We start from the raw sequence: 16,505 nt of genomic DNA on the forward strand, positions 1-16,505 counted from the left end.
AGATGGTCTCACGGGTCATATTTTGTAATACTGATCTTTTATTTGGGTCATCCATGAAAAATTATTACTTTTTATGCTAAGAGTATTATTTTTTATTGTGAATATTGATAGGTTTGACCCGTCTTACCAATAAAGATTCGTGATATCATTCTTAATTTGAAATTTTTGCACCTTATCGATGATTTGAATATGTATTAATTTTTATGTCACTCACTATTGAGATAAAATATCTTATTTGAAACTAATTGTAACAAATATATATTTATTCAGAAATAATTTTCCTTTAGATAGTTATTTACACATTATGGATGTTTTTTTTTAAATTTTTTTATTAAAAATAATTGTATATCAGTTAGTAATAATAATAATAATACTACTACTACTGCCTTTTTTTAATGAAGAACCGACATAAACATGGTGATAACGTGAATCTATAGAGGCTTAGATTTCCATTTTCAGGGTAATCGTATCTTTAGTAGTTAACAAAAAAAAAATATTAAATTGTTTGAGCTTCAAGAATCACTTCTTCCCTTAAAATTCCGAAACCCATTTCACCGAGAGAAGCAAGAACAATTATCGTGTTAAAATCTCTTCGATCTCTTGATTAATCGTGCTAATGCTTCGATACGTTTGCAAATCCCTTTAGATTTTTTATTCGATTTATTTTGTTTCTTTCATATCAAATCTGGCAAATTTAGGGGGATTGAATTTGAGGCCTCGCTTGTCATTGAAGCAAGCTTTACCAGAGGACCCAGAAGAAGAAGAATGCAGGCCCTGGAGAAAGAAACTCTTGTTCTTCTCCCCACATTCAATAACAATGGGTTTCAAAGTCAGTTGGGTTTCGTTTTTCAAGATTTCATTGCTTTTACTGTTGATTACGGGCATTGTCATCGCTTGCTTCACTCTCCCTATTGAAAAGGTTGGATTTTGTTTGAAGGGTCCATTTCTTTTCCCTTAATTTTTTGTTTGTAGTTTTATTGGACTGTGATCGGTGTATTTATGTAATGGGTGAATCTTTATATTAATTTGGGTTGTATTGGGATTTTTTCGATTCTTCCTGATAATTCTACATTGCGTTTTTTATATTTTTCTTGTTCTTTGGCGTCTTATTTGATTGAATTTGGATGTGGTAATTGTGGTTTATCGGAAGAAAATTTTAAGGGTAATGATGATACTTCAGTAAATTAGCTGTGTTTTATTAGTGTTCTTGGAGTGTTGAATCATGATAACATACCTAGGTTGCTTAATGGACTAATATTCAACTTTATGGCATTAAGACATTACTTATATCATTGCCATACAACTGAGTGTTTTATCGGAAAACTTATGCCTTAAATTTGAAGTTCATCTAGGAAAGCCGAAACACATTCTCTAGAGCTACCATGTCTTAGAAAATTGGATTTCAATCATCCATACTTGGGTTACCCCCTTTTCTCTTTCGAGATAAGTATTAACCCGTCTCCATTAGTTATGGAAGCTCGTCTTCCAAAGGAGTATGGTGGTGTATGTACATACTCTCTGAATTGGAGGTTAAGATGACTCAGACGACCATTTCTGAACGTATTTGGCCTTTTTGAACATCTGGAGCAATTCTTTTGTTGAATTATTAGTACACATGGAAAGCAGATAAAAATATTACTAAGCAGAAACTTGCACATTGTTTATGGCTCGTCATTGAGAAGATTAAAGTGGAAATGTATTTTTCAGGTTATGAATGTGATTATTATTGAACAAGTTATAGAACATGTGATTACTCTATTTTAATACCGTAATCATATTTTTTGATATATGTTGTTTTGGCAAAATATATAAATCACTGACAGACCTGGCTCCTGAGACCACTATTCTGGCAGAAGGCCTGATAGATATATTTTTCTAACTAATTAATGTTGTTTAAATTTTAATTTGTTACCTTGTTATTTAATTCTGTTTTCTCCAGATGCTGAAGGATTTCTTAGTATGGATAGAGCAAGATCTTGGCCCCTGGGGTCCTCTAGTGCTGTATGTACATTTTATATATGTTTCTTCTGGTTAAGTGTTGTAGCATGCATACTTAGGATCATGGTCCAAGGATCTGTTGGCTTTTTCGGTTTTTAATGCCAAAACTCAAAAGAAATAGTGAACCGCAAAGTAACTCTAATGATTTGCGGCACAACAGTTTTTAGCGGTGGAATGGGGGAGTCAAGAAGGCAATTCCATTTTTTAGTACAATTTTATGTAAATTATGGCGTGTTATGTGGAGTATACCATTGATGTTTCCCATTTACACAATAAGTATGATAAAATATATTTTGGCCCCAACCGCTTTGTTGGCATGCTCTTTTAATTTTTTAAATGTTTTTCTTTAAAATAAGATTTTGATTCATCTGTACCCTTCGATGCATGAAATGCCTGTCCTCTACTCTACTGATGTCCTTTTTTAGTTTAAACAAATGATTGAAATTATTATGATGAGGATTATAATTGTATGGAATATACTGTAAATGTAACTTGGAGGATAAAGTTTCATCCATGATCACTGTCTCTTTAGAATTCTCAATTTTTTGTCAATTTATGGGAAGAATATTAGTGAACTGGTCTTCTCTCCCTCGTCCTTGGCCCTGTTAGTTGTAATAATCCGTTACTATTGTTTTTATACTAAATCAATGTTGGCCTTTTTTTTAGGCTTCTTTATCCACATTTTATGACAAGGAATTTTTGGTGTTTTAGGTTCCTACAGATTTGAACTTAATCCATGGTTGTAAATATACTGATTAATTTGATTGAACACTGTATGTGTGCTTGTTACTAACAAACTTTTTGAGTTACGTACACATGGATTCTGAAATTTGCAGAGCTGTTGCATACATTCCTTTAACAGTATTAGCAGTACCTGCTTCTATTCTTACGGTAAGATTATACTATTTTTTAGCTGGGGGCGGTTTAATATTCGGATTTAAGTTCATGGTGGATGAGTGTTGGTTGTTGTTCTTGGGTATAATGGATTATGAGTTGAAAACAAGAAAGAATTTGTATCCATCTTTTCTTAGCATCCATTACTGTATTTTTATTGCTTTTCTCTACTTGTTTCCTGTAATCTATGCCCTTTTCTAGTTATATAAGCATTATCTTGACATAATGGTTCCATTTCGCAGTCGAGCAGAATTCTTTTATAGGGCAGTGAAGGGAATGCTTCAATAAATATTGCTTGATGTTGTTTATGTAATACATCAATACCTCATATTCACGCATCTCTGTTGCCCTCCATTGAGTCTCTTGTTTTAATTATGGCAATTCTTATGGAGTGCTAGCAACCACTAAAAAAATGTGAATCTTCATTAATCACTTAAAAAAATCAGTTTTGTCTATTTCTTAACCCTAGATTTTTCTTTTGTTTCCACTTAGTTAATCAAAATCTCAAAGATGGTTCCATGGCATTTAGATTTTTCCAAAATGATTCTGGTACTTTTGTAAATAATGCAAATCTATTTGGTCTTAACCCCAATAATTTTGAAGATAGAGAGGTAATTTTTATATTTTAATAAAAAACTAATAATAGAATTACATATTTACCAAGCACTCTAGCTTAAAAATTTTCAGCTTTTCATTTTTTTTTCCCAAACATTTTCCACTTTTGATTTTATCACTCTTCACAATCTCTAAATTTAATTAATTCTCTAAGAGCATATTTTTTTGCAAACACTCCCTTAATCCATGCAAGATTGGCAGATATTTTTCTCAATTCAGAACTGTCGTTTCTTTAAATGTTTTTCAAATTATTTTTCATATATAGCAAGCATGATATTAGTGCTTTCCAACAATTTTTTGATTTACAACTAAAATAAATTTGCTCGACTCTTCTATTTTTGTAAGAACTCATTAAGCCGTAATTTTGGTACTTGTAATCTCATTCAGCTGGGTGGTGGCTATCTGTTTGGTTTGCCTGTGGGTTTTGTTGCTGATTCTATCGGTGCCACAATAGGTGCTGGTGCCGCTTTTCTTGTTGGGCGAACAGTAAGTTTTTATATTCGGTTGTTTCATGTTTTCCCTGGTTCCGGTGATAACAGCTCTAGCTTCTAAATGACTTGACAAATTGAAAACATCCCTATTTATTGCTATTGTTTTCTGTTTCCAACTATGAACAGATTGGGAGATCATTTGTTATATCCAAGCTAAAAGACTATCCTCAGTTCAATGCAGTTGCAATCGCCATTCGAAAATCTGGATTTAAGGTTATGTGCTGTCATGTTTATTTTCGGATGTAGTGCTGGCTTATTGTTGATACGAAAAGATTTGTCATCACATCCCTGGCTCATGTACCTGTGCTAGTGAGATTTCACATATTGAGTTCCATAAGCAGTTCTAGTTGCAATTACTTTGTATCTGTCTGTGCCTTTCAAAAATGAATAACCCAGAAGGCTGAAAGATTGCATTGCATTTTCTTTTCAAAACTGTCAGCACAATTGGATGGGGTATTATAAGATTGATCTTCAGGATTTATTATTTAATATACTAACTTAGATGTGCTAAATTATCTTGTTTGTCTGAACAGATTGTATTACTGCTCCGACTGGTTCCTTTGCTTCCATTCAACATGTTGAACTACCTCTTATCAGTGACTCCTGTCCCCATTGCTCATTACATGCTAGCTTCATGGTTGGGCATGATGGTACGAAGTTTCTTGAATAATATTTCAAAGTTCATATTTTCATGGCATTTTAACGTGTTGTTCTTTAAGACCTTCAGACTTCAAATGATCTCACATGTTCAAAACCTTTGGAAGCCAATTGTTTTCTCATCATTTGCCTATAATTTGTTGAAAGCCATTTCATGTTCTCTGTGCAGCCAATTACTCTTGCCTTGGTATATGTTGGAACAACTTTGAAGGATCTTTCTGATGTAACACATGGATGGAATGAATTTTCAAAAACCCGTTGGGTACGAGCTTTTTCATGTCGTGTTCTTGTCCTGTCCGGGTTCATTTAGCTCGACCACAGTGTCACCGTCGAATACGAGAGTCTAGTGAGGAGTGATTACCTTTTCTTATATGCAGGCATATATTGTGTTGGGCCTTGCTGTATCCGGTATGTTTTATGTTATTTTATTTGCCATTTTTACCGTGCATTCGAGTTCAAAATTCTACTGTACAACACTCATTGTTTTACTTCGGTGAAGTTGTGTTGATGATTTGTGTTACAAGAGTCGCCAAAGCTGCATTAGAGAAAGCATTGGCTGAAAACAAATACATAGAGACCGATTCCATGTCACCACAATTACCCATTGTTGATGATTCTGATCAACACCTCCACCAGCCACTTGTAATCAGAGTCGATTCGCCCTAACAAAATTACTAGTAGTTCCACTTATGTGTAAATTCTATTATCCTGGGTTTTTAACGGGTACATCTCTTATTCATTAATACGTAAATTTTGAATAGGCTTGCGGAACTTAGTCTGCAACCTGGATGAAACGCCAATACGCCATCATAATGTTTACCATGCTTCTTGTTTTTTTTTCAACATTGGTATATTTTATGAAATATTCCTGAAGGTCCAGTTATATTTCTGTAGTTTCTTATAGTAGGAATTGAGTATCATCGTTTATTTTGGGTGTTTACTTAATTTTATCGGCGTTCTATCTAAACGATGTAATGGAGATTTCATCAACCAGTTATACGCAACGATTTCGTATGTAACCTCGCATCCTTGATCGGTTGCGCCGCCAAGTACTGTTTCCTTTGGTTTTAGACGCTAGGTTTGATGGACTAATACTGTAATACATGATGGGGGTTTTCCATATGATATGTACCAATGGTTTAGTAGTTATCTTTTCATGTCAGCCTCTCTTGTAGACCTGGCCATGGGTTGGTCCAGAGTCGGGTTCGGGTTCTCAACCCTTAACTGTAAGCTTGTTATACTGCAATCGTTGAAATGGGCGAGTTAGAATTTTTTTCAATATCATAGACAAAATTATATATTTGTGTTTTTTGCGATCATCATCGCGATATGTCGAAAGTCTTTTTATCTGTATTGTTAAATCAAAAGTAGTGGTAAAATAATTTTCAAATTCATGAATGAAACTTGAGCATCTTCGTAGACGTGTATTCGTTTTCTTAATAAAAGTTGTGATTTATTAAGTTTACAAATGATATTACTAGTGGTAGTAATTTGTGCTTGATGTGGAAAAATTTGTGGACCTATTTGGTGCTATATTCATTATAAATATAATGTAAATGAGTTCTAATATAACACAAATTCAATGAGGTAATTATAACGGTTTCTGTAGTAGGTTATAAAGAATCACAATATAATGTTAGTATTTCATGTAAATGATTTAATTTATGTCTAGGACCTAAAAGAAAAAAATAAAAATATTACATGAATTTCAAAAAAGTATTTTTCTTATTTTGCTTTTATGACATAAATACATTGAATTAAAAAATTATTATTAGATTTTATATGTTCAATAAAAATATATGCAATGTGCAACAATGTGTTAAATCTACATGACAAATAAAAAATAAAGACAGATAATTGGTCACTAACATTATTAAACACTTAAATTTTCACAAATAATAATATATGTTCCATTAAATTGAAAACAAATAAATATAACGAGTTTGAACATGTTGATAAAAAAATATACAAAATAAATATTTATTGAAAAGATAATAATAATTTATATGTTGAATTTCAACGTGTTGTAAATTCTCGTGCAAATTGTTTATGCCTCATACTATTGATTTTACAAATTTGGCACATTGTTTCTTAACTTGAGGATATGTTTATATATAACGAATTGCGGTCCTAATTGATTAATATATGATTCTAATATTTTTAATATATTTCGAACACACAAATTTAAAATATGACATGTGCACCTAAAATGAAAAAATTACCACCTGATGATTCTTTACATATTTTAATAACCCCACTAACACTAGAAGTATTTGCACTAACATTATCAAAAATAAATTTAAAATAATTGAGAAGTTAGACCATATTCTAAAAAATATATATAAGTTGATGAATTTTTTTGTTGTATGTGGTTTGTTAAAACATTTATATGGAAGCAATTTTTTTTAATGTTCCAAAAACTAACAATCCAATGATACGCATTACCCGTGTATAAACAACAATTTTAATGATCACTTTATGTATTTGAACATGAAGAAACTTTATTATTTAAACAAGCAAATTTTTTAATTAATTCTTTTTTTTTGTTTAACTAATTTTTAAAATGTGCGTTGGAGTGTATTTTTAAAAAGTCAATTTCCAAAAAATAATTTATCAATAAAATTAAAAAAAAAATTGTTGAATTACACAATATCTAGCGGTCACTTCTCTAATTTGAGATTCACAATATTTAGATAGTTGATAATCGTTACTTGTTTGAGACGAGAATGTCGGTATTTAAGTTTGAAAACAATCAATAACAATTTCTGCCATATGATTCCTCTCGATGTGTTATGTTAAAGTTCCATAACCACATTTTTGTTGAAATTTGTAGGTTTTCAAACAATATTTGCATTTGTCGTACAAATCACCGGAGAGAAGCATCACCTTTTTAAAATGTCTGGTGAAGATATTAGATATTTGGCAAGGTACAGCTCGAGTTTTGGGCGCCGACGGATTGTTCATACTTTCTCGACTTGGATGATGATGTATTTGTTGGGCCTCTTGTTCTTCATGTTACTCCTAATCGAAAAAATCAAGATCATAGTAGTTGACATTGAATGAAGAAAAATCATGATCCTCAAACTTGGGCATGATGCTCTTTAATTCCCTTATTCTTATGAATTGATCCGACCATTTGTATAAAAATAAAATTGAAGTAATTAATAAAATAAATGAATAAATGATAATAATCGACAATTAATATTTTGATAATGAAAAAATAAAGCTTGAATTGAGAATTGAGAGATAATGGTGTGGAAAAAAAGAAAGGGGTGGAGTGTATATGGATTAATTCGGAAACAAATTCAATGGTCGACCTATTGGCCCGGGGCCAGGTCGACCGTTGCACAACGGTCATGTCATCGTGATTGTTGATCATCAACAACCACAAAATCGTTGGAGTTCTTTTTTTTTAAAAAATAATAATTCAAATAACGACCGACCTGGCAGTTCAAAACCGTTGGATTGATAAACAACCACTTGTTAAAATCAAGATCTTACAACTATACCAAAAGCTAAAACCGTTAGTTAAGACACAACTTTATTTTATTATACTCGTAGCAGCCATAATATACTTATTTTGTGATAATTATCGGGGTTGTTAGGTCCTTGAATCCGAGGAGGTGCGTGCCTAGTTGTTGTTATTGTCTCATACTCTTTAGATATCAGTGTTAGCCCTTCCCTACCTTCGGTCATGTCCTCAGCAGAGACAATATCACTCGTTAACATATGACGTCACTATTTTACGGCTCATCTAGCCAACCAAATCAAGTGGCATAACGTTAATAGCTTGACGCACAAGAACTTTCCAAGAGCTCACCCATACAGTACCATTATCACTCATGCATGAGTGACCCAACACTCCACCCCAAATAGTATATGCATATGCTTCTTGGAAAGTTAAACACATTACCTCGCTTTGATATCAATTATTAGAATCAAAAGTTTACTACTAGGCTAAAAGCTATAGCCGTTAGTCAAGATGCAACTTTATTTTATTATACTCGTGACAGCGCATAATGCACTTGTTTGGGTGCTAATTGGTCGGGTTGTTAGGTCAATGAACCTGCGGAGGTGTGTGCCTATTTGTTGGTGTGATCTCATATTTTTTAGAAAACAGTCTTACTCTTTTCCTATCATCGGTCTTTTCCCGACTAAAGATAGTATTACATGTTAATATCTGACATCACTCTCTTATGACATACCTAGCCAACAGATCAAGTGGCGCAACATTAACATATTGACGCACGAGAACTTCGTCGGAGGTCATATATCCCAATACTACTGTAATTCATGCATGCTTAACCCAAAAAATTTGATCATGATTGTTGATCTACAACGACCACTTGATCTGTTGATCGTGATCGTCCATTTTTTTAAAAAAATAAATATACCCTTCCTATTGGGTTGAACCTGCGAGTCGTTCGGGTTTAAACCTAAAACCGTAACCTGCCAGTTTTCCCATGCAAGTTCAACCCAAACCATGGCCAGGGCTACTTTCTTGGGTCAACATGGAATTATAAGTTATTATATATGGAGCCCAATTTGTTTGCTGATGGTTTATAGTCCATATTACACAAGTTTGAGACGATATTTTGAGTTTGAGATGTAAGTGTAACAAATAATTCTCCAACTCAGGAAAAAAATCATGAATGTCGATCCACATCAATAAAAATCCATCCGAAATGCGACGTTTGATAGTCGTACAATTCAAAATATTTGAGTTGAACCGTCAATATCAACTATAACTTTTAGCCAAGTAGTAAATACCATTTCCTAAAATTTGTGTCAGAGTCAAGATCGTATGTTCGATCCCTCAAGATTATAAGTTTTACAATTATCGGGAGAAGTAACATTGTTCCTCAAAACGACTTGATCAAAAATGATGATTAAACTGTTGTATTATTTAAAAATTTTGAATCATAATATTAATACCAACGAAGAGGCAAATGCTTTGGTCCTATATTCATGTTTGAATATAAACATTCCATGAGTAAAATTCCAAATCTTGGCTAGTCAATGAGTTTTGTTGTTGAAGCAATTTCGAAGAGGATTGGCAGATTCAGTAGAATTTCCGTTAAACTTCTTCATTACTTATTAATAGTGATAATGTATTAATGTGTCATTGATACATTAGAAAATATACCATCACTTCTTAGTTGGCCAACACAACCAGTTTAAACGAACATTCACGGTTCGGAAAAATTTATTTACCAAAATTTTATGATCATGTAAGTGAAACTTTAAATATCACTTGTGAAAAATTGTAATTTTGATTATGTATGTTTTAATTTTTTTTCGTGATTTTGATCTTCTATGTTATAAAATTTCAATTTTAATCCATTATTTTTTTTCTTTTTTGCAATTTTAGTCATTTTTGGGCATAACATTGATTTCACTTACTTTGTGGGCCATTTTTCGTCCCTGGCGAGAAGCCCACTAGAAAACAACATTTTCCTTCTTTATGGTGGTCTCGTAAATCGTAAACTTATTGACTAATTTTTCAAGGTTAACCTCTATCTTATTCACATTGAAGTTCACCATAAACTGATCAAATGAGGAAGAAAATGACAAAAAGATATTATCATTGAACTTGTTTGGAATTACAAATTCCAAGCCACCACCTTCTCAATAAACCCAATCATATATACACCATGCTCATGGACTAGGGTCCTATCTTACATGTGTGTAGTCATGGGCTCTTTGAAAGTAGAGCGCATATGTAAGGTCCAAAAATCCGGTTCTGTAAACCGCATGCATGAAAATTATTAAATTGCTAAATTACACTACAACAAACATGGCTTTTCGCAGCGCGCAAATTCTCTTTGTGCGGCGCACATTGCACGCTGCACAACTGCAAGCTGTTGAAAGTTCAAGATTATCTGCGGCGTACATGTGCACGCTGTTAATATTATTATATGCATGCCGTTAATACAATTATCCGCTGCGTGCAATGTACGATGACCGTCGCTAAACAATCGGTCGCCAATTTAGCGACGATCTACGTTTAACGACTGTCCGTCGCTAAGTTTAGCGACGATATATCATAATCTGTCGCTAATATTTTTGTTAAAATAAAAAAAATACTTTTATAATTTAATAAATTTTAAAAAAAAACTTACAATTATTAACAGCACACATAAATGCATGCTGCGGATATTACTATCCCCAGCGTGCTTTTAATGCACGCCGTTATTTCTGTCAAGTGCAACAATATTAACAGCGCACATATGGGTGCACGCCGTTAAAAATAATATTCGCAGCGTGCTTTTATTGCACGCAATTGATGACGTGCTGCGAAAAATCATTTTTCTTGTAGTGTTATTTTAATCAAATGATTTTGGAAACATGAATGATATTGTAATGCCCGAATTTTAAAAAAATTGAAAAAATGAAAATAAAAATTTACTATTCATCAGTTACTATTCAAGCGCTGCGGCGCTAGAATAGTAGCGCTTAGGCACTAGAGCTACGGGATTTTTGGCGCTGAGGCGCTACAAATGTGAACAATCAATATGTAAGCTCACCTTCACCTCCGCCAATCATTCACCTCCTCCTTCATGCAAACCATCATCCATCTCCTCTCCATTTTCGAACTTCTTCCTCATTTTATTGGTAATTCCTCAAGAAAAATATGAAATGAAGGTAGATTTATGATCCTCCCATCACGGGCTTCAAGGTGATGTAAGTATTTCTCAATTTTATTCAAGTTTGGAAATGAGTTGAAATTTAGAATTGATATTTGAGTTGATATTTGAGATATTAAGATGTTGAAGATATTGTATTTGAGTTGGTTTGAATTTAACAGCGATATGAGCATGGTTTCTTGTTCTATGCACAACAAGATTTACACCTTCTATCTTTCGTGCATATGTGTATTTGGATTTTGGAGTTAAAGTCTTCATCAAACTTGTAGATCATCGAGTTAGCTTCGATTTGGTTATTGAATCACTCAATTCCAGGAAGAATTGAAAGCGATACATGATTTTTACTAAAACTGGTCTGTAACTCCGAGTTAGTGCAGATTTGTGTACATGCCCTCTGTTTATTCGAATTCTGGGATTTATTTGTTGGGATTCTGGATTTGATGTTCAAATGAAAGTTATAGAACATTGGTTTTTCTTCGAAATGATACAAAATTGGCCTGATTCGATTGTATATTGAGGGAGTTATGATCAAAAAACTAAAATGTGTCAGATGTATACTTATGCAGAATTCGACCGAATTTTGTTGTATGTTTCAGATTATGAAAGACTGGGTAAACGACATTATTTGACAAAAATTTGTGAACAATAATTGTTTGGCTTTGAGTTTTCTCACATATCCAATTTTCGAATCTTGATTTGAAGTAGTATTGAATTAATTATGAATTTTGTACAGAAACTGCTCTATTTTGATAAATGATCCGAGTTCTTGAGTTATAGTAGATTTAAGGGTTCAAGAATTCTCAACTACACCTTTCGATCTCCTTTTGGTAATATTTAAAAGGTATGTTACGGTCGGTAACATACGAGGTAAAAATATCATTTTTATTTTAAATTGAAAATTCTATGGTTCGATGAATTGCTTGTGATTTGGTGATGATTGTTATCTTGAGATGATTTATGATATCAAGATGATGATATTGATTTGCATCATTACAGTGCATATTGAGCCACTTGTCGATTCAGATTTGCTATGGACGATGTCGCCTTGATTTATTGGTTTGTTGGACGTATGAGGCTATAGTTGAGTTGACATAATGTATGTGGAGGTCGCTGCTATGGCCTGAACACTCTCTATAGGAGCACCATAGTCCTGGGATAGTAGAATACAACACCCTACCCCGAGCGGATGAGTCGGTGGATGTTGCTGGGAGATTTCCTTCCCTTGGGCACCCTATGACCAGATGATTCACTCGATCTTGAGATTTGTTGAAAACCACATCTTCTGATCATGCATTGCATTATATTGCAGCTTTATGAATTTCATATGAACTATTTGTAATTTTAATTCTCATATGTTATTGATTGTAATATACTGGGTTTATACTCACCGGCAAGTCGGTAGGCTTGGAATGCCAGAGTCCAGCTCCAGGCGAGGAGATACGAGTTAGAGTGGGATTCTCGGGTCTTAAGAGCTATTTTATGATGTTTGGATTATTTTGGCTTACTAGTTATTTTGGCATGTTAAAACTTATATTTCAAACACTTGAGACCTTTAAATTTTTTTGACGATGTTTATGTCTTGAACCACATATTATATGTTTTACTCAATCGTTTGGTTTGTTACATTTATAATTATTAGTATTAATGTCAGACCCGGCTTTCAAAAGTAAATCCAATTCTATTATTTCAATTAAGAGAAGTATATGAATCGAGTGAAAATAAAGGAGAAAAAGATTCCATAATCAGCAATCAAAAAATTAACAAACCCGTTAGTAAAATTGGATCTACCAATCGGGAATGAAGTTTTCATTTTGTACATGCCAGATCATGAATTAGTAACTGTATCCATTTTTTTTAAAAAAAATCCCAATTGTGTCGAACTTCTCATTTTTTGAATATCGGATTGTGAATCACAGATTATGTGTTTTACTCAATCGTTTGTTTGTTACATTTATAATTATTAATATCAATGCTAGACCCAGGGCCCCACAGATATTTTTTTAATGACTAAATGATTAATTGTGTAATTTTTCTTGATTTTGTTATTTAAAGATTTTTAGGGGAATATCGATGGTAAGCAAATGAGAGAGAACCGAAGACGATTAAGGTGTTAAAGATTTAAAAGTTAAATTTTTAATTTTAGTTAAAAAACTATTTATTTTAAATAATTTAAGAATTTTAATAATTTTGGGGTCAAATTTAAATTAATTAGTTATAGCGAAGAATATGTAATTTAAATGAGATTTTGTAAATATGTGTTTTTAAATATTTTAATTTGAGGCCTAATGATTTTATTAAATTTACGGGCCTAATAAATTATTTAAAAATAGGGTTACTTAGACCATAAATTAAGTTTAGAAAAGCCTTTTTTTTAAAAAAAAAACCCTAACCTGCACACATAGACCTAAACACCTAGTACACACACATAATACACGATCAAGAGGCGCACGTCTAGGTTATGCCAAGGGAGTTCTTCAATTTTTTTCTTGTTCTCTTCCAGCAACAATCAATGGAAAGGGTAGAAATCTGATGGATCGGTTCGGTCACCAGCGAGAGTGCTTCAAACACAATATTCTCAATGAGCTGCAATAGCTCTTATTCTAAGAATGTATACACCGGTGAATTAGATCGAGTTTGGTTCAAACCAAGTGGAAAACACTCGAAGTAATAATTTGTTAAGAAAGTTGATACATTTTAAGAAGAATTTTAGCTTGTGTAAACTGATCAACTGAGACGAGGAATCGGTTATGGCTTCTATCAGTTCGGCTATGGATAAAACCGAACTGATATAAGATGAACTGATCAAATCAATTTAAAAAACACAGTTGAGCAGTTAATACACAAGATATGTTTATGGATGTTCGGAGGCTTCAACTGCTCCTACGTCACCCCTTCTACCACCTCGGGTAAGATTCACTAGAAGACACAACACCTTGTACAAACCCACCCAGCTTAGGACTTACTCTACTTCCTAACTGAACTCCTAGTCTAGACTGAAGGCATCACCTTCCAGCCAACACTTGTTTAACGTCTGCGTGTCAAAGACTACATACACAAATTTTACGTCTTTGTGCAAGACAGAATTTGAGTGGTGGTGTGTATGTGTGAGAACTGATATCTGAAAACTATCCGAAAGTGTTCTCACACACTGAGGGAAATAAGCTTCTAAAACTAAGTTGATAACACGTTTAAGTGTTCCCTCTGGGCTGATTGATTCTTCAAAGATGATAAGAATTATGCATGCCCTCTCTGTATTTTATATTTTCATTAGTCAACTCTCATCGTCGTCTTCATTGAGATTCGGCTTCTATTTCTAGGCATTTGGCTGAACGTACAGTAAGAGTCAGTGAATGAATTTGTTGCAGTTTGATATCTGGAACATTTGGCTTTAAGTGCTGCTACAACGTCTCTTATGTACCTTGATCGTACAATAGCTTTTGTACCTTTGTGCACAGCTGGATTAAGCTTGTCGTATCTGCAAACTGGTTAGCTCCTAACTGATGTTCTGAACTGGTCAGTTGAACGGGTGAGGTGAAATCAGTTGACTCATCAGCTGAACTGATTTAACTGATTCAGTTGAACTGATCAGTTGGGCTCTTTATCAGTTGAACACTTCATCTGCTAGCCGGGCTACTGAAGGTCTTCTACTGAACCACCTATCAACTGGACAATATGTTGAACTGCTCTTGAGACTTAAGTTGTAATGGTTCAGTTCGATCAATCAGTTGACACTTTCAGTTTGCTTCTCGATAGCTTCAGTTTTGGCTTGATAACTGATCAGTTCGAGTCCTGATCAGTTTCAGTTTCTGCGCACTTAGGTAAAATCATTAGTAACAAAATAACAAATTTTGTTAACATCAAAATCAAGTAAAATTGCGAACATGAAATGTTCCAACAATATTTTTTTATGATCACAAAACTTGATCAGTTAAAGCGATTAAAAGCGATTTTAAATTTTAAAATTTAACCGATTCTCCCCCCTTTTGAGAATCAATAACATTTAAAAACCTTAAAGTGAATAAAAGAACTTTCAGTTCGAGGGATAACAGAAATAAAAGCTCCCCCTTAAAAACTGAATAAAACGATTTGAAAACAATTTTTCAGTTCGAGGGATAGCAAATTTAAAATCAATTTTAAAGAATAGCTCCCCCTCAAGAACTGAATCAAAAACTCCCCCCCAAAAATATAATCGTTCCGCAATTTTAAATGGAAGTTTAAGCAATAAACACTCAAGCAGTTAAGGCAACATATAAACTTGAAAAATCAGCTCAGTTACATGCAAACTAACTGGATACACATGATGTTAATTTAATCCATTATGCGTCCCTTGTATTAACATAAAGCACATCATATTATTTAAGGTAATTGTTACTACACTTGGCAAATATCAAATAATCATCAAGTATCAGTCAGTTTATATAAAATAGAACTGAGTGTACCAACAATTGGTCGCATAGAATGCTTGGAATGCTGCATCGATTTTGAGTTTCTTTTGCCATAAGAATAGCTAATTGTCTTGTACTTGATCTCTGTGCTGGCTAACTGATCTAACTGATGCAAACTAGACTCAACTGATGCTGAACCGCAATGATCAACTACTAGGATCTGATATGGCAATGAAGCGGCGACACTTCTGATGATTAAGCTCCACTTAACTCATCAATTTCAGCTGGTGGTTGGGTTTCGTATGTTGATCAGTTGAACTGGTAAGATGGTAACTGAAATCTTGTCCGCTGATCAGTTTAGCTATCCTGCTGTCAGTTGAACTAAAAAATCCTACATATAGCTAAACAATAAAATAGCACATCAAACATATAAAATATTATCAGAAGGTTTTGAAAACCATTTTAAAACACATTTTAAAAAGAATATCGGTTTTCAAATGTCCTTCTTAGAAAAACTAGCTCGGATACCAATTGATGGATTGGTTCGGGCATCTGCGAGGGTTCTTCAAACACAATATTCTCAATGAGCTGCAATAGATCTTGTTCTAAGAATGTATACACCGATGAATTATGTCAATTTTGGTTTCAAAACAACCGGAAAACACTCGAAGTAATCATTTGTTAAGAAAGCTAATACATTTTAAGAAGACTTTTAGCTTTTCTAAACTGATCGACTGAGATACGAGGAATCGGTTATGGCTTCTATAAGTTCATATGTTGATAGAACTGAACTGATATCAGCTAAACTGATCAAATCA

The 16,505-nt window shown here is 33.3% G+C and overlaps 1 protein-coding gene across 1 annotated transcript; it reads left to right on the forward strand.

The window, feature by feature from the left end:
• The first annotated feature begins 413 nt into the window (after positions 1-413).
• LOC142547279 (uncharacterized) lies at positions 414-5,538 on the forward strand. Its single transcript, XM_075655480.1, has 9 exons — positions 414-919; positions 1,940-2,001; positions 2,835-2,889; positions 3,895-3,993; positions 4,125-4,211; positions 4,532-4,648; positions 4,825-4,917; positions 5,033-5,063; positions 5,155-5,538. The coding sequence occupies exons 1-9, from the start codon at positions 818-820 to the stop codon at positions 5,319-5,321; spliced, it is 813 nt and encodes a 270-aa protein (XP_075511595.1). The 5' UTR covers positions 414-817; the 3' UTR covers positions 5,322-5,538.
• Positions 5,539-16,505: the final 10,967 nt, after the last annotated feature.

This window comes from Primulina tabacum, chromosome 5 (genome assembly GCF_025594145.1).
Source record: "Primulina tabacum isolate GXHZ01 chromosome 5, ASM2559414v2, whole genome shotgun sequence".
NCBI lineage: Eukaryota > Viridiplantae > Streptophyta > Magnoliopsida > Lamiales > Gesneriaceae > Primulina > Primulina tabacum.

Coding starts and splice junctions, on each gene's coding strand:
- LOC142547279 (XM_075655480.1), top strand. CDS start 818: ATGGGTTTCAAAGTCAGTTGGGTTTCGTTTTTCAAGATTTCATTGCTT. Junction 920..1,939: donor TCACTCTCCCTATTGAAAAG/GTTGGATTTTGT, acceptor TGTTTTCTCCAG/ATGCTGAAGGATTTCTTAGT. Junction 4,649..4,824: donor CTTCATGGTTGGGCATGATG/GTACGAAGTTTC, acceptor TTCTCTGTGCAG/CCAATTACTCTTGCCTTGGT.